Source organism: Podarcis gaigeae, assembly GCF_964106915.1.
Source record: "Podarcis gaigeae genome assembly, chromosome: 9".
Taxonomy (NCBI): domain Eukaryota; kingdom Metazoa; phylum Chordata; class Lepidosauria; order Squamata; family Lacertidae; genus Podarcis; species Podarcis gaigeae.
In genome coordinates this window covers 77,922,046-77,940,762 of record NC_139685.1, presented here as the reverse complement: position 1 = coordinate 77,940,762, position 18,717 = coordinate 77,922,046, and the positions used below count along the sequence as shown (strand labels likewise).

Below are 18,717 nucleotides of genomic sequence, written 5' to 3'. Positions count from 1 at the left end.
AGGCAGACAGATGCCAGCTTCTTTACGCTGCATACAGCTAAACCGTGGAACTTGCTGCCACAGGAGGCATTGATGGGAACTGACTTTGTCGTCGTTTAGTCGTGTCCAACTCTTCGTGACCCCCTGGACCAGAGCACACCAGGCACTCCTGTCTTCCACTGCCTCCCGCAGTTTGGTCAAACTCATGCTAGTCGCTTCGAGAACACTGTCCAGCCATCTTGTCCTCTGCTGTTCCCTTCTCCTTGTGCCCTCCATCTTCCCCAACCTCAGGGTCTTCTTCAGGGAGTCTTCTCTTCTCATGAGGCGGCCAAAGTACAGTCATACCTCGGTTGAATGTGCTTCAGGTTGAGCGTTCGCACGTTACGCTCCGCGGCAACCCGGAAGTAACGGAGCGTGTTACTTCCAGGTTTCGCCGCTCGCACATGCGCAGACGCTCAAAATGACATCATGTGCATGTGCGGAAGCAGCAAAACACGACCCACGCATGCAGAGCCGCGTCTTACGTTCTATTCAGGATGCGAACAGGGCTCCGGAACAGAGCCCATTTGCATCCCGAGGTACCACTGTATTGGAGCCTCAGCTTCAGGATCTGTCCTTCCAGTGAGCACTCAGGGCTGATTTCCTTCAGAATGGAGAAGTTTGATCTTCTTGCAGCCCATGGGACTCTCAAGAGTGTCCGACTTGGATGGTTTTAAAAGTGGCTTAGACACATTCTTGGAAGGGATGGCTACTCATGGCTCCTAACCATGCTTTACCCTCCACAGTCCGAGGCAGCAATGCTTCTGAAACCACAGGAGGAGACAGCGCTCTGGGTTCGAGTCCTGCTTGCGGGTTTCCCACCGGGGCAAGCGCTCAGCCACAGTGAGAACAGGATGCTGGACTACATGGCCCACCGGCCTGATCCAGGAGACCCCTCTTATGTTCTTCAAACGCCTGGAGGGCACCAAGTTGGCGAAGACTTCTCTGAGCACAACTCTGGCAGCAATTCTTTCAGGGAATGAGAAGCCTGGGAGGGGAGGCTGTGTTTAGCGGCTGTGAGCTGCTGGGTGCATCTCAACATGCCGCCAAATTTCCTGTCATCACAATCCTCTTCCATGTAGCGTATCATTAGTCACCCTCCGAGGCTAAATATAAAAACAAACTCAGGAGTTCCTGGACTGGATCCACCAGACAGACTCATTGCTTCACGATCTTGAATCCTTCTACCCCGTTTGAGTCACGACTGAAGAGAAACTTCCACAAATGGAAGCTTCTCCTGTTTTCTCAACAAATGCATTCTCCCAGCGCAAGACGTCCACTCGTTTTTCTAGGGGGTAATTGGGAAATAAGCAAAGCGGGAATTGGCATATAGGTTAGGGCTGCAATCCAATCAGGATTTTCGGGACATAGCTGGCATCCGGGCGGAATTTTCGGAAGTTAATTAAAATATCTGGGGGGGGGGAGAGAAACTGGGAGTGTGGCAGCTCATATCGAAAATGTTGATTTTGGGGGTGAATTTCTGAAAAGTAGCTAAAAAACTTGAATATTTTGCAAAAAATAAATAAATTACAACCCTAAACCCCCAAACCCAACAACTTTTGTGTCCGGATTTTCGCTTCTTGAAATATGGCAACACTAATATACATTGATCTAATCTTTTATCATGTTACACTTTCATGGGGTCCCTTGCAGACATTGCTGCTTGCTTCCTGTATAGGGAAGGGGTTTTTAAAAAGAAAATGTTTAATGCTTTATAGTGTTTTTATATGTTTTGGAAACCGCCGAGAGTGGATGGGGCAACCCAGTTAGATGGGTGGGTTATAAATGATAAAATTATTATTATTCTTTCTAAAAAGAAGACCCCAGAAGGGAACCAGCATCCAATATCTGCCTTTTCCACTCATATACTCAACATGACTTGGCTGGAGAAGTGTATGGCAACATTGAGAGATGCAAAAGTTTCGAAGGAGGGTCGCACCTTGCATCTTGTTTTGTGAAGAGCCAATTATGTAAGGCACACCTTTCCACGCAAGTCGAATCAAATTCCTCACCCCTTCGTGAGTTACACAGAATAATAGTACCTTTATTACCTATACCCTTGCCCATCTGACTGGGTTTCCCCAGCCACTCTGGGCAGCTTCCAGTACATATTTTAAAAGATGCACTGAATCAGAAGGCAGATGGGTTCTGCTTGGCCACACTGGGACTGTGTGTGTTTTTGCGCGTGAAAACAAGGCAAGGCCCCAACAGCTGAATCATTCATTCGGTGTGTTTAAAGGTGGAGGCAAAGACTGAAAAAACGAAGGCACAAAGAACAGAAAATAGAGCTGATCACAACCAGAGGCTGGAAGAAATACATTCAGAAGAAAACATTGAGTCTATACTGGCTGGGGCTGATGGGAGTTGTAGTTCAACAACATCAGGAGGGCACCGGGATGGCAAGGGCAGCTTTACACCCTTAGGTAAAGGTAAAGGTAAAGGTAAAGGGACCCCTGACCATTAGGTCCAGTCGCGGACGACTCTGGGGTTGTGGAGCTCATCTCGCTTTACTGGCCGAGGGAGCCGGCATACAGCTTCCGGGTCATGTGGCCAGCAGGACTAAGCTGCTTCTGGCGAACCAGAGCAGCGCACGGAAACGCCGTTTACCTTCCCGCCGGAGTGGTACCTATTTATCTACTTGCACTTTGACGTACTTTTGAACTGCTAGATTGGCAGGAGCAGGGACCGAGCAATGGGAGCTCACCCCGTCGCGGGGATTGGAACCGCCGACCTGATCGGCAAGTCCTAGGCTCTGTGGTTTAACCCACAGTGCCACTCGCGTCCCCCTTTACACCCTTAAAGGACGATGTGTAGCAGGCATCTATCTACCGGCAGATCACTGGACCTCTGCGGTAGATCACTGGCTCCCCCAAAGAAGCCCCACAACTTTGGCTCCCCTAAAAAAAACAACTTTTTTTAGCTCAACAACTTTTCCCTGCACCCCTAAAAAATGGGGCTTTCCTTCCTAACAAAAACTCAACAACTTTGACCTGAACTCCCAAAAAGGAGGTATATCACTGCCAGTTTTTAGCTCTGTGAGTATAACAGTATCTTGGGAGTTAGCTACCCCTGATGTATGGTATTGCATTCCCAAATCTGACTGTGCCCCCTCCTCCCTAGATCCAAACAGTCAGCCACTGGCCTCGAAAACAAATCGCTTCCACCCTCCAGAAATGGCCACCTGAGCATCTCTTGATGGCTCTTCCAGGTGCAGACAGGAATACAAAGAACTACTCAACAACACAATCCCCTTGGCCTTGTCTGGCACAAAGCACCAGGTACCCCTAGCTGAGCAAAATGCAAAATAAAGCATAAAAACGTAATTTGAGGCTTCGACAAGGACTAGAACCCCCAGGCGCCTTTTATCTGATTTGGCCATCTTTTGTGACTCACACAGCGGAACCGTCATTTTCGAGGCAGCCCTTGTCACAAGGCCTGGCAAATCCAGAACAAGACCTGATAACCTGACAGCGCTGACAGTCTAGTTGTTTTAACCCGTGTGCACTCATCCTGCGCTCTTTTATGGATTTGCTTTTAACCTTTTGCTTTTTGTCTGTTGCTCTCTCCGTTTTATGCCCTTTACAAAACAAAGCAGAAAGCTTTACAGTAAAAAGATAGCAAGCGACACAACCCCCTTGCTCAAAGCATCAGGTGCCCCCTAACTGGGCAAAATGTGCAATTGCATAACGGCAAAGCCGGCCCCATATATTTTGGCAAGAGAAAATGGAAGGGGAGAGCGAGCGAGAGAAAATTTGCTGAGTGACTGATTACTCCACAGAGATCTGGCAATTCCAGAGGGGCAGGAAGAGCACATCTTGGGCACTTCTGGGATCACAACACATCCAACCTGCCACGGATGATGCAGCCAAAGCCACAGCAAAGATTGCAGAAATGATCTAATTATCCAATTCTGTGCAGAGAGCGGACCTGCACCCTGTTTCTGCCGCTGCAACAGCAGGGAGAGATGAGAGCCGAGCTGTTTTGCCAGCAGCTGCAGAGAGTAAACATGCAAACCGATGACTCATCTTGTCACATTAAAACTTGCGCACCAATGTGGCCTTCCTTTCACGGCGCACGGCAGGATCCCTTGATAATTAGAAGCATCTCAAGGAAATTGGGGTTGGAAAGACACAGTTTTGCAGAACACAAAACGCTAGATGGCTCTGCTCTGCCTCCACAGTTCAAGGCAGGAATGATTCTGAATCCCAATTGCTGGAGATTTCTTCCAGTTTCTTCCCATTCCAGTGGGAAGAAGGAAGAGTTGCTATTGTGCTCAGATCCCTCTTTCAGGTTTCCTACGGTTGGCCACTCTGAGAATGGGATACTGGAATAGATGGGGCCAATGGTCTCATCCAGTAGCCACTTCTTATGTTCTTAGACCCAAAAGAGTGGTCTTCCCCAACCAGATGTTTTGGGCTGCTGCTCTAAGCTGTGCTGGCTGGGGGTGATGGGAGCTATAGCCCCAAACATCTGGAAGGCAGCAGGATGCTACAAAGGAACTTTAATAATAATAATAATAATAATAATAATAATACAATTTTATTTATATCCCGCCCTCCCCAGCCAAAGCCGGGCTCAGAGCGGCTAACAACAATAAAAGTAACACAGTATTCTAAATTCAATTCATTCTAAAATCAATTCAGAATCAAATTAATGGCAACCGTTGGGCTAGAGTTCTGTGAGGATTACCAAAAGAGGGGGTCTGACTGTGCCTTGGCCAAAGACCTGGTGGAACAGCTCTGTCTTGCAGGCCCTGTGGAAAGATGTCAAGTCCCGCAGGGCCCTAGTCTCTTGTGACAGAGCGTTCCACCAGATCGGGGCCACAGCCGAAAAAGCCCTGGCTCTGGTTGAGGCCAGTCTAACCTCCCTGTGGCCAGGGACCTCCAAGATGTTTTTGTTTGAAGACCGTAAGGTCCTCCGTGGGACATACCAGGAGAGGCGGTCCCGTAGGTACGAGGGTCCTAGGCCGTATAGGGCTTTAAAGGTTAAAACCAGCACCTTAAACCTGATCCTGTACTCCACCGGGAGCCAATACAGCTAGTATAGTACTGGGTGAATGTGATCCCATGGCGAGGACCCCGTAAGGAGTCTCACCGCGGCATTCTACACCCGCTGGAGTTTCTGGGTCAGACTCAAGGGCAGCCCCACGTAGAGTGAGTTACAATAATCAAGCCTGGAGGTGAATGTTGTGTGGATCACAGTGGCAAGGTCAGGGCGAGAGAGGTGTGCCTTCATCAGCCAAATCCGGTTCAAGGGACGTCCCGGGTTCCGTACGTTGCTGACTTAGTTAAATGCACAGCCTGTCCCATCCTGAAGACAAAGGGAGGGCACCAGTACAGACTCATAGAGATGGATCATCGGATTGTATAGCTGGAAGGGACCCCAAGGGTCATCTAGACCAACCCCCTGAAATGCAGGAATCACAGTGAAGGAATCTCTCACAGGTGGCCATCCACCCTCCAGCGAAGCCCAGCAAAATGGGTTCAAATGGCATCGGATGTGGCCTTGCTGGGTTGTGTCTCGTTGATGGCTTCCATCTCTCGAGACAGAGACAATGGAGTGCACTTCTGGGATGCTGTCTGAGGAAGCGGTGGCTTTAAAAGAGGATCAGATCAATGCTCGGAGGGAGGGCGCAACTCCGGCAGCCAAGCTCCTTTCCTTTGGACCCCACCAGTGAGGCCGAGGGGGTGGGGGTCTTGTCATCTGGGCATCCCAGGCCCTCCAGACACGCTGCCCAGGCCTCCGCCCGGCGAGATCACTTTGTTTCTGCAATCGCAGCAGTTTGACTTAATAATAATAATAATAATAATAATAATAATAAACGTTTTATATATACCCTGCCCTCCCCAGCCAAGGCCGGGCTCAGGACAGCTAACACCAGGTATAAAAATAATTGATTGAAATACAACTTAAAAAACAAGATTAAAATACAACATTAAAATGCAGCCTCATTTCAGTAGAAACTCAAATCAAAAACTTTTTGGGGGATGAAAACGTCAAGTATTCACCAAGGCCAACTATCCAGACTGGTCCTACGTGGGCCAGAAAAAAGCCAGGGAAGTCCCCAAATGGGAGTTCCATCACAAAAGGAGAAAGGAAAAAGAGGGGAAGGGGGTCAAGTTGATTCCAAGCCAAAGGCCAGGCAGAACAACTGTCTTATAGGCCTGTGGAAAGAAATCAGATCCCGCAGGGCCCTGGTCTCATGAGGCAGAGCGTTCCACCAGGCCGGAGCCAGTGTTGAAAAGGCCCTGCCTCTGGTTGAAGCTAATCTAACTTCCTTAGGGCCCGGGACCTCTAGGGTGTTGCTATTTATGGACCTTAAGGTCCTCCATGGGGCATACCGGGAGAGATGGTCCCATAGGTATGAGGGTCCTAGGCTTTAAAGGTCAAAACCAGCACCTTAAATCTGACCCTGTACTCCACCGCGAGCCAGTGCAGCTGGAAAAGCACTGGAAAAACAGCATTCTGCACCCGCTGGAGTTTCTGGGACAGCTTCAAGGGCAGCCCCGCGTAGAGCAAATTACAGAAGGCCCTTGGAGCTGGATGGGGGTGGAGATGCACACCTGCTATCCCCACAAACCCCGACCTACACCCTGCTTCAAGCGAGAGATAATCCCAAACAGGAAGACAAGGCTCTTTCTTCCCAGCCGGATTCTGCAGGCCAGCCTGCGCTTCCCAGATCAAACCTCCCTGTTTTCCAACCGGCTGGAGAAAACAAGCGGGCAGCTGATCGCTCACATCCATCATTGGGTCCCTTCACCCTGCACAGCTTTCTCAGAGGCTGCATGCTTCCTGCATCCGGTCTCCTGGGGGCACAGCACGCCCAAAATCGTAGGCTTCAACACAGCAACACAACTTCTCACTGAGGAGAAGTAAGACCCCCCAGCTGTGTCTCTCTTGCAAAATGCCAAAGAAAGCGAATCTTGTGTTGTTCCTCCCCAGGAAAAGGCATGCGAGAGAAACCCATAGGAAATAATGTCCCGGGGATAACAGTGCTTGCAATGTGGGAGGTTGCAAACCAGTCTGAAAGGCCCCCAAACCTGTTGTGAGCAGAGTCAGGCCTCTTAGGAAGTTGCCTTATACAGTGGTACCTCAGGTTAAGAACTTAATTCGTTCTGGAGGTCCTTTCTTAACCTGAAACTGTTCTTAACCTGAAGCACCACTTTAGCTAATGGGGCCTCCTGCTGCTGCCACGCCGCCGGAGCACAATTTCTGTTCTCATCCTGAAGCAAAGTTCTTAACCTGAGGCACTATTTCTGGCTTAGTGGAGTGTGTAACCTGAAGCGAATGTAACCTGAAGCGTATGTAACCCGAGGTACCACTGTAGCCTGGTTGCCTTGGTCTGGAAACCCAGCCTTATGAGGAGCTGGGTATGTTTTGCCTGGAAAAGAGGAGGCTGAGAGGAGATATGAGAGCCAGTATCTCAAAGGAAGATGGAGCAAGCTTGTTTTCTCCTGCTTGCGGGGGTGGGGGTGTAGGACTCGAACCAGTGAATTCAAGTTACAGTGGTACCTTGGGTTAAGAACGATAAACATCTACCTGACATTCAGAAGACATCTGAAGGCAGCCCTGTTCAGGGAAGTTTTTAATATGTGATATTTTAGTGCATCTTTCATCTTTGTTGGAAGCCGCCCAGAGTGGCTGGGGAAACCCAGCCAGATGGGCGGGGTACAAAAAATAAATTATTATTATTATTATTATTATTATTATTATTATTATTATTATTTCATTCTGGAGGTCCGTTCTTAACCTGAAGCTGTTCTTTAAAATATATATATATTATTCATTTTTCTTTTTCATTCATCACATACATCTCAAATTCTTAACTTTTACTATATATTCCTCCCTCCCTCCCCTCCAAGGCTCCCCCCAGCTTCCGCTTCTGGTTTGTTTCTATTTTCACCCACTTTGCTATCTTTTAACAGAAAAAGTTATTAATAACATAACTTCAACCCTAAAGACATAAAAATAACAGTAAACACACCATCATATTTCACTATCTTCTAAACAATTTCTAATGCTAATACAGTGGTACCTCAGGTTACAGACTCCGCTAACCGAGAAATAGTACCTTGGGTTAAGAACTTTACTTCAGGATGAGGCCCCATTAGCTAAAGTGGTGCTTCAGGTTAAGAACAGTTTCAGGGTAAGAATGGACCTCTGGAACGAACTGAGTTCGTAACCCGAGGTACCACTGTAATGTGAATGCTTATTTAAATCCTGCCATCAAGTCTATTGACTTTCTTCGTTTCTGCAAATAGAATATGAATGGATCCCAATCTTTTTCAAAGTCTCTGTTGTCTTTTTCTCTTAGTCTATCTGACATTTTTGAACCTGAAACTGTTCTTATCCTGAGGTACTTTAGCCAATGGGGCCTCCCACTGCCATGCGATTTTTGTTCTCATCCCGAAGCAAAGTTCTTAACCCGAGGTACTATTTCTGGGTTAGCGGAGTCTGTAACCTGAAGCATCTGTAACCCGAGGTACCACTGCACAAAAAAGGAGATTTCGACTGAACATCAGGAAGAATTTTCAACAGTGAAACAGTTTCCCTAAGAAGGTGATGGAATCGCCTTGCTTGGAGGATTTTAAGCAGAGGTTGGATGGCCATCTCCCATGGATGCTTGAGCTGAGATTTCTGCATTGCAGGGGGTTGGACTAGATGACCCTCGGGTCCCTTCCAGCTCTGAGAATCAATGAGGTATGGACATCCTCTTCTTAAGAGTGGCCAACCAGATGCCCATTAGGGGAAGCCCACAAGGAAAATCCAAGAGCAAGAACACTCTCCCCACTTGCGATTCCCAGCATTCCCTCTGACCGAGTCAGACCATTGGTCAGTACTGCCTATACCAGTGGCTCCCAATTCTTTTCAGGGCACCGCCTGCTTGGCTCCATGAATTCATCCCCAGTGCCCTGCTTAATCTTATAAACCGCTTTCAAGTTGCCTCTTGCCTTTTCTGCAAAATCGAAAGTCCTAGAAAGGAATCGCTCCACCTCCTTGGTCATTTTAGTAGCTGTTTTCCAGGTTGCCCTGAGCCTTTTTGAGCTACACAACATCCCTTTGGAGGCAAGGCAGTCAGAACTGTACCTTGCATATTCCAAGTGCGATTGTAGCACAGATTCATTCAGAGGCGAAGTCAGAACCAAGAGGGGAAACACTGGGTGTGTGTGTGTGTGTGTGTGTGTGTGTGTGTGTGTTTTTAGGAGGATCAATAAAACAGGTGGAAGAAGACTGGAAGAAGTTTAAGGAATATTTGAAAAAAATATGTTAATATTTAAATCTTACAACAGCTTTGGAACTGGATTTAGGCTGTAGGGTTAGAAGTAGAAGATAGTGTATTTTAAAACAGTATCATTTGTAAGTGATAAAATGTGAAGATTGTTATGGTTAAAGTAAGTGCGATAAAAAAAATGGTTGGAAATTATGATATATGTAAACTGCTAAAGATGAGGCAAAATGAAAATCAGATAGGGGGGACTTGGGGAAGCTCACCTAACAAGGTTTAGAAAAAAAATAAGGATAATACAAGAATCTGTTTGTATTGTTTCTTTTTCTGTTTGTGTTGTTTATTTGTGTTGTAAAATGAATAATTTTTTTGGAAAATAAAATAAAATAAAGCAGGGTTTTTAGGACATAAGGAAGAGCATTTTAGGAAATGGAGAATCTCAAAACCGCAGGAAAGGGTCCCCTTCAGAGACACCCATCGTCTCGCAAGGTGACGCAAGGCTGAAAGCTCTTACCTTCGGTTGCAGGCGCTATGCTGGTCACGCGGAGATTCAGGTTGGCCAGCTGAGCGGCACAGACATCCTGCCCCAGCCGCTGCACAAAGGGCAGGTGGAAAGTGATCTCATACTTGTGCAGGATCTTCAAGAACCCAACCTGGAGAAGGAGAAGGGGTAAGAGAACCAAGGTCCATTGTAATAATAATAATAATAATTGCACAAGTGCATTGTCGCAAACTCAGAAGTGACAGGAAGGGGGGCGCTCCACAAGATGACCCAGAATGCAACCCCCACACAAATCAGGGGGTGTCTAATGCCATTATGAAATTGTCAAGTTATACTTCAAATTCCTTTCCTTACACAGTGGTAAGGTAAAGGGACCCCTGACCATTAGGTCCAGTGGTGGCCGACTCTGGGGTTGCGGCGCTCATCTCGCTTTATTGGCCGAGGGAGCCGGCGTACAGCTTCCGGGTCATGTGGCCACCATGACTAAGCCGCTTCTGGGGAACCAGAGCAGCACACAGAAATGCCACTTACCTTCCCACCGGAGCAGTACCTATTTATCTACTTGTACTTTGATGTGCTTTTGAACTGCTAAGTTGGCAGGAGCAGGGAACGAGCAACGGGAGCTCACCCCGTCGTGAGGATTCGAACCGCCAACCTTCTGTTCGGCAAGTCCTAGGCTCTGTGGTTTTATCCACAGCGCCACCCACGTCCCTTTTTATACAGTGGTACCTCGGGTTAATTAGTTCTGGAGGTCCGTTCTTAACCTGAAACTGTTCTTAACCTGAGGTACCACCTTAGCTAATGGGGCCTCCCGCCGCTGCCGTGCCACCACTGTACGATTTCTGTTCTCATCCTGAGGCAAAGTTCTTAACCCGAGATAATATTTCTGGGTTAGCGGAGTCTGTAACTTGAAGCGTCTGTAACCCGAGGTACCACTGTAATCCCTAGAGTGGAGTCTGTTTTTTTCACAGCCCCTCCCCCAGTGGGTCTACATCTTCATCGAGCTATGCACTGGGGCCCCCAAGGTCTCATTCCTGGTCCATCCCCGCCAGTTCAGACCCCATGAGCGAATATGAAAAATTAAGATTAATTGCCCCGACCTGCAAAGCTGTGCCCTCATTGACATGGAACGGCATTTCCCACTTCCCCACCCATTCGTTCCGTTTGGAGAGGCCCTTCTAGAGATCTCCACAATCTCTTTTTGTTTTAACGGCCCTGAAGAACTCAGCAGCAATTTATCCTGCCGCACAATGTTTTCAGGGACGCCCACCCAGCAGTTGGCTGTCAACCCTCTGCGACTCATGCACACCAATGTTTTCTGCGGCACCCCCGCAAAACACCACCGTCAAGAAAACACCGTCGTCTCGTACAAATCTGGATTTTACCATTTCCACTGACTTTTCTTCCTGATTGGATTTTCAGGGGAAACGGTGAACCAGGATTAAACCGGGGCGTGCGGGTTGCGTTATACGGGACAGCCTTTTGCTGAAGGCCATTGGCAAGAAGTTTACGCCCAGATTTGAGGCCCCTGATGAAAGAGACGGACTGGAAACAGGGTCAGTGTGAGAGCCAGCCTGGGAGGGTGTAAGACCGGCAGCCCTCCCTGCTTGCCTCTGAGCGGAAACAAATCACCCGGTTATGGCAGGTGGAGGGAGCTGGATGCACAGCACATTAGGCGTAATCGCGCAATTACATCCGAAAGGCAGAAATTAAGCATAATTTATATAATTGCTTCGAGCGCAGAGCTTGGCTTCCCAGGGCAAATGATTTTAGGCAGCGAGAAAGGAGACGAAGACGTCTTGGGCCGCGGAAAGACTCATATGGTCCCTTTTTTTAATGAACGGCAGGCAATGAGAACACAAAGTACAATGGACCCTCCGGATACAAATTAAATTCATTCCAGGGGTCCGTCCGCAACCTGAAAAGTCTGTCGGCAGAGGTGCCGCTTCTGCACACACGTACATCGCGATTGAGCACTTCTGCGCATGTGTGCATATCTTGCCACATTCATAAACCGAAAGTTGCATATCCAGAGTGGTACATAACTAGAGGGTCCACTGTAGTGCCAATGGGAGCTGTAGACCTAAATATCTGGAGGGCACCAGCCTTGCACAGAGCGGGCATCTTCAGCCATGATCCCCCAACGGGGGACGCTGAGGATCATCTAGTCCAACGCCCAACTCTGCAGAATTATGCAGCTGTCCCTTACAGGGATCGAACCTGCAACCTTGGCGTTATCAGTGCCATGCTCTAACCAACTGAGCTATCCAGACATAGGATGTGAATCAGACGCAGGCCTGGTTAAGGCCGCTGAAACCTGGTTCCTGCATAAAAAGTCTGGAAACCAAGGCTTTTGAGGAAGGGCTGAAGGAGTTGGGAGTGTTTAGCTTGGAAAAGAGGAGACTGAGAGGAAATAGGAGAGGCATCTTCAAATATGTGAAGGGCTGGACCCATGGAAGATGGAGCAAGCTGGCTTTCTGCTGCTCCAGAGAGGACCCAAATCAATGGATTCAAATTACAGTGGTGCCTCAGTTTTCGAACAGCTTAGTTCCCAAACAACTCGGAACCTGAACACTGCAAACCTGGAAGTAGGCGTTCCGGTTTTCAAACTTTGCCCCGAAAGCCAAATGTGCCCCTGAGCTTCCATTTTTCCTATTACGCAGGAAATTTGAGTCCCCCGCATAGTAATTAAGGCTTATTTGCTCCCGTTTCTACCCTTAAGCAGCAAATTTTAGTCCCCCCCCCCCATCATAATTAAAGCCTTCCACTTCTGATTGCAGCATTCTGAGGTGATATTCGGTGATATCCTGAGGTGATTCAAGAAGATCAAACATCTCCATTCTGAAGGAAATCAGCCCTGAATGCTCACTGGAAGGACAGGTCCTGAAGCTGAGGCTCCAAGACTTTGGCCACCTCATGAGAAGAGAAGACTCCCTGGAAAAGACCCTGATGTTGGGAAAGATGGAGGGCACAAGGAGAAGGGGACGATGGAGGACTACCAGCATGAGTTTGACCAAACTGTGGGAGGCAGTGGAAGGCAGGAGTGCCTGGCGTGCTCTGGTCCAGGGGGTCACGAAGAGGCAGACATGACTAAACAACTAAACAACAACAACAACAATTTGGTGCTTTTGTTTTTGCTATTTCTTGCGTTTTTGTTTGTGTGGCTTTTTCATTTTTGTGTCTGCGGCTTGTTTTTCATTTTATGAATGATTAATTTTGTGACTGCGGAAATGGATAAAAGCCCCCCATCCAAACAATGACTATAATCAGCGAAGGTAAGAAAAAAATTAAGTTTAATTAAGTTTAATTATCTACAATAATGTCTTATTTATTTTATAGCACAGAACATTTGATTATTGCTTTCATTTTATGGATCAATGGTCTTGTTAGATAGTAAAAGCCATGTTAAATTGCTGTTTTAGGGGTTGTTTTTAAAAGTCTGGAACGGATTCATCCATTTTGCATTCCTTTCTATGGGAAAGCACACCTTGGTTTTGGAACGCTTTGGTTTTGGAACAGACTGCCGGGACGGATTAAGTTTGAGAACCAAGGTAGACAAAAGGAGATTCAGACTAAATGGTAGGAAGAACTTTCTGACGGCAAGAGAAGACTGACAGTAAATGAGACTGACTGCCCGTGGGTGGGTGGAAGGCGGCAGGCTCTACTTCACTGGAGAGGTTGGCTGGGCATCTGTCCAGGATTCTTTGGCTGCGGGTTCTTTTGCAAGGGGTTGGACTAGATGTCCACTGGTGGTCCCTTCCAACTATTTTATGGTTCTATGGCTGGGAGCCACTCCAAGCATGTACAAATAATAATAATAATAATAATAATAATAATAATAATAATAATAATAAATTTTATTTCTACCTTGCCCTCCCCGGCCAGAGCTGGGCTTAGGGCGGCTAACACCAGTAAAATTACAGTAAAAACATAATAGGAAAAGAAAAAAAACAATTTTAAAAAACAGGTTAAAATGCAATTAAAAATGCAGCCTCATTTTAAAAGTCAAAACCATAAGGGGAGGGCAACAAAAGGGTCAGACCGAGTCGAAACCGAAGGCCAGGAGGAACAGCTCTGTCTTGCAGGCCCTGCGGAAAGATGTCAAGTCCCGCAGGGCCCTAGTCTCTTGTGACAGAGCGTTCCACCAAGTCGGGGCCAGTACTGAAAAGGCCCTGGCCCTAGTTGAGACCAATCTAACCACCTTGCGACTTGGGACCTCCAAAATGTTGTCATTTGTAGACCTTAAGGTCCTCGGCGGGGCAGACCAAGAGGGCAGACCAATCAGGGTTGGCGAAACCCTTTCCAGCCCCAGAGCCACGTCTTCACATAAGATGCCTCTGCCCCACCCAACAGCGTCATGTGCCCCCACCCCAAAAGTGGCACACCAGGGAATGCTACCCTTAAGGCACTAAAGCACCCCCCTGCTCTGAGCCAGATGTGGCAACGGCCAGACCTGGAGCAAAAATCTCTCTCTCTCTCTCCATCACTCTCTCTCTCATGATGCCAGATTCATACAGTTTCCTGCTCCAAGTACGAACAACAAGCAAAGATGAGGACGGCGAAAACTGCTTTGTGAATGTTCCAAAACATTTCCAGCTGCACGTCGGCAGCCGTGAAGCTGCACCAGCCTGGCTGCTTTCGCAGTTTCTTTGATCGCGACGAGACCTTAATGTGTTAGCAACGGCGCGCATCAGTAAATGAGATTCGGTGCCTGAAAAGAGCCCAGAAGGGGGGGGGGGGGAGAGTAATCTGGGCGACTCGTTGGGAAGCGGATCTGCTTCTGCAGAAACGCCTCCGTCCAGGTTGAGAAAGTGGCTGAAGACTAAAAGCAGTTTAATAATACTAATAAGATGTAGTTCAGAGGCCTTCCCAATAAATGCTTTGCTGCGATAACACTTAGGTCTGCTTAATAAGAGCCTTGGTGAAGGGAGGCTGCACTCAAGCAGCCCAGATCCTGGCCAAGTCAAGTGTCATTTTGCCACCGACATAGATCACACACTCCATACGGCAAGGGACTCTAGCTCAGTGGGCAGAGCAGGTGTCTGGCATGCTGATGGCCCCGGGTTCAGTCCTAGCAGCTCCAGTTAAAACCTCATTTCACTTAAGACCAAGGAGAGCCACAGAGCAGATAAAATAGGCATGAACAGGCAACATGCTAAACCACAGTTTAGCAAGCTGTGGGGGGAGTTCAGAATCTTTCATTTCGCTTTCGGCAAACCACAGTTTCCTGTGCTATCGAAACCCAGAGCAATGGCCATCTAACTGTAGTTAGTTAACAGGCTTCAGAAACTGTGAAATGGCACTGGCTTGCTTTAAGCTAACCGCAATTAAGGGCAGTCTGTCTGTCAATCTGGGCCACATGACGAATCACAGTTAACTCGGGAGGAGGGGAGTAGGCTGATTCACTTCTCTCTGCCATGGTTTAGGGTGGCGCTCCAAGGCAGCCTAGTCTAACCTGGGGCTTCCTATGTCCATCATAAAAAGAATTCAGTGGCATTGTGCGGAGAGATAACTCAAGTGCTTTGAACACAGGAGGCCCCAGGCTGAACACACAGAACCTCTGGCTAATAATAATAATAATAATAATAATAATAATAATAATAATAATATAATATTTATACCATGCCCATCTGGCTGGCCTTCCCCAGCCACTCCGGGCGGCCTCCAACAAAATATTAAAATACAGTAATGCATCAAACATTAAAAGCTTCCCTAAAGAGGGCTGCCTTCAGATGTCTTTTAAAAATAGGGTAGCTGCTTATTTCCTTGACATCTGGTGGGAGGGCATTCCACAGGGCGCTGGACCTCAGTGTCCGGGCTGAACGATGGAGGTGGAGATGCTCCTTCAGCAAAAAAGGGAATTTGGAGAGTGGTGCTCGAAGCAAGTACTGGTCCTATGGACTTGGAGAGCAGCTGGCTATCCAAACAGGCCACACAGGGCCACCTGCCTTCTTTGACCACTGGCCAATTTAGGTGGGGCTGATGGGAGCCAAGGAATTCGATAATATCTGGAGGGCTACAGGTCCCGCTCCCCCAATCCACCGCCAAATAGTCCTCCAATAAAGGCAGCTTCGTAGTTGTGCCAGCAGGCAAGATCTATACCGATAAATATTTTAGTGCCCTTGAAATGGCATTTAATCCTGCCTGAGACAGAATAGTAGCTGAAATAGCTTTCTCTGAGCAGAAGGAAATTAGGATCGAAAGCTCTGGGACTGGGGGGGGGGGGGGCGCGGCTGAGAGGGATTGTAACCTTAAAAAACACACCCAACGACCAAGTGAAAAAGCCCATCCTCCGTCCGTTACTGGAGAACTAGAGAGCAAGGAATGAGATAATACCCAGCAACTAGCTCCAATTTCGCTTTTCCCACCCTGTTGGTTTCACGCCTAGCAAGGGAAGAATAAGAACGCAGAGGCGGAAGAGGCTGCTGTAATCAGGCTGTTCCTGGAATGAAACTTGGATAATTGGTTTTTATATCCAAAATGCCAGAAGTAATTAGGCTTGGCGGGAGTGCCTCACAGATAAAAATGGGAAGGCCTGGCAGAGAAGGGGGGAAAGGGAGCTTGATGCCATCTCGTAATTGCAGGCCTCCCAAAATGCTGCAAGCCAAGCAGCGTCAGCCTCGTCACCTCGCAGGCAGGGCCACGACTTCCCAAAACCCTCATGTCAGCAGGCGTGGCCCTTTGTGTTTGAGGAGACGCTCTGCCCATGCTCAGAGACCCGTGGAGGCTCAAAGACCGAAGGCAGTTCTGAGATTTGAGATCCTTTAGCTACCCATGGACTGCAAGAAGATCAAACCTCTCCATACTGAAGGAAATCAACCCTGAGTGCTCACTGGAAGGACAGATTGTGAAGCTGAGGCTCCAGTACTTTGGCCACCTCATGAGAAGAGAAGACTCCCTGGAGAAGACCCTGATGTTGGGAAAGATGGAGGGCACAAGGAGAAGGGGGCGACAGAGGACGAGATGGTGGGACAGTGTTTTCGAGGTTACCAGCATGAGTTTGACCAAACTGCAGGAGGCAGTGGAGGACAGAGGTGCCTGGCATTCTCTGGTCCAGGGGGTCACGAAGAGTCGGACACGACTAAACAACAACAACAAGCTAGGCATGCACCTTTGTGTGCGTGTGTGCCATACAAACACCCAGCTGCCTCTGAAGGCCGCAGCACATCTAACACACAATATAAATATCCTTACACAGCTAAGAGGATGCAACAAGGAGGGTATCCAACATGTAGCACCGCCAGATTTGGCCAGGGCTGAGAGGAGATGTACTCTAACAATACTCTATTCTGCCTTGGTCAGACCACACCTGGAATACCATGTCCAATTCTGGGTACCACAATTTCAGAAGGATGTTGACAAGCTGGAAGGTGTGCAGAGGAGGGAGACCACTATGATCAAGGGTCTGGAAACCAAGCCTTATGAGGAACGGTTGAAGGAGCTGGGTGTGTTTAGCCAGGAAAAGAGGAGACTGAGAGGAGATATGATTGTTGTTGTTTAGTCGTTTAGTCGTGTCCGACTCTTCGTGACTCCCTGGACCAGAGCATGCCAGGCACTCCTGTCTTCCACTGCCTCCCGCAGTTTGGTCAAACTCATGCTGGCACCTTCGAGAACATTGTCCCGCCATCTCCTCCTCTGTCGTCCACTTCTACTTGTGCCCTCCATCTTCCCCAACATCAGGGTCTTTTCCAGGGAGTCTTCTTTTCTCATGAGGGGGCCAAAGTCTTGGAGCCTCAGCTTCAGGATCTGTCCTTCCAGTGAGCACTCAGGGCTGATTGATGAGAGGGTGAACACACTGGGCCGTGGCACCCCACAACTTGCTTGTGTGATTTTACCAGGGAAACCACGGCTTGCTGCTAAGTCTGAACCAGGCCAAAGACTCCATCTATGGCTGCTCTGAGAGCGGGAAACGTAATAGGGATTAGAAGGGCCCCACACTGTAAAAGGGACGCAGGTGGTGCTGTGGCTTAAACCACAGAGCCTAGGACTTGCCGATAAGCAGGTTGGCGGTTTGAATCCCACGACGGGGTGAGCTCCCATTGCTCAGTCCCTGCTCCTGCCCACCTAGCAGTTCAAAAGCATGTCAAAATGCAAGTAGATAAATAGGTACCACTCCAGCGGAAAGGTAAACAGTGTTTCCGTGCACTGCTCTGGTTTGCCAGAAGCGGCTTAGTCATGCTGCCCACATGACCCGGAAGCTGTATGCCGGCTCTCTCGGCCAATAAAGCGAGAAGAGTGCCGCAACCCCAGAGTCGTCTGCGACTGGACCTAATGGTCAGGGGTCCCTTTACCTCTACACTGCAAAAACCACCTACCCTCACCCACTCCCACTGGGTTTGCTCGCAAAACCTGGTGCTGTGGAAGGAAGAGACCCCCCACACTTGACGAAACAACGCCACAAGCTAGGCGACAGATCTCTCCGCACATGCGGCTTTCCACCAGCCTGACATCCCGTCTCTTCCCCAGATGTGATTTTGCTCCAGGGGGACAAAATGTTGGCAAGAGAATGAAAACGAGAGGGACAGCTGCTTCCAGAATAGGATCTAAAGTTCTTGGCAGTGGGATGGGGAGCCGGGGGCCTCCTTGAAGTTTACACTGAGGACTTAATTACAGTTAATTTAAAAAAAAAAAAAAAAACGGGCTGATTCCCTTTTGCAGAAAGGAAACAGCCATTGCAGGCATCTGGAGCAGCTGGGAGACGGTGGTGTGGGTGAAGAGAAAGGGGGAGCAGCAGGCGCCTGTGCATGGATTAAGTCTCACAGAGGGAACCCCAAGCATGGGTGGCCAAGGTGGTGCCCTCGGGGTGTTTATTTTATCGATCCCAGTGTGAGAGCATCTTAGCCAGGGGGTTTGGCACCAGGAGTTTTGCGTATACAGGAAAACTGTGCACATCCGACCCCTTAGCTAGAGGGAGAAGCCAGGGATTCTCGTGGGGATTCATGCGCCGTCGTGAAATCTCACGAGAGCATCC

General features: G+C 48.4%; 1 protein-coding gene across 1 annotated transcript in view; it reads right to left on the bottom strand.

Moving 5' to 3' along the window:
- Positions 1-18,717, bottom strand: part of ADISSP (adipose secreted signaling protein) — a 66,151-nt gene that overhangs the window by 10,981 nt on the left and 36,453 nt on the right. Inside the window, exon 4 of the mRNA XM_083757196.1 lies at positions 9,759-9,897. Coding sequence (XP_083613322.1) covers positions 9,759-9,897 — 139 coding nt within the window. The remainder of the gene's footprint in view (positions 1-9,758; positions 9,898-18,717) is intronic.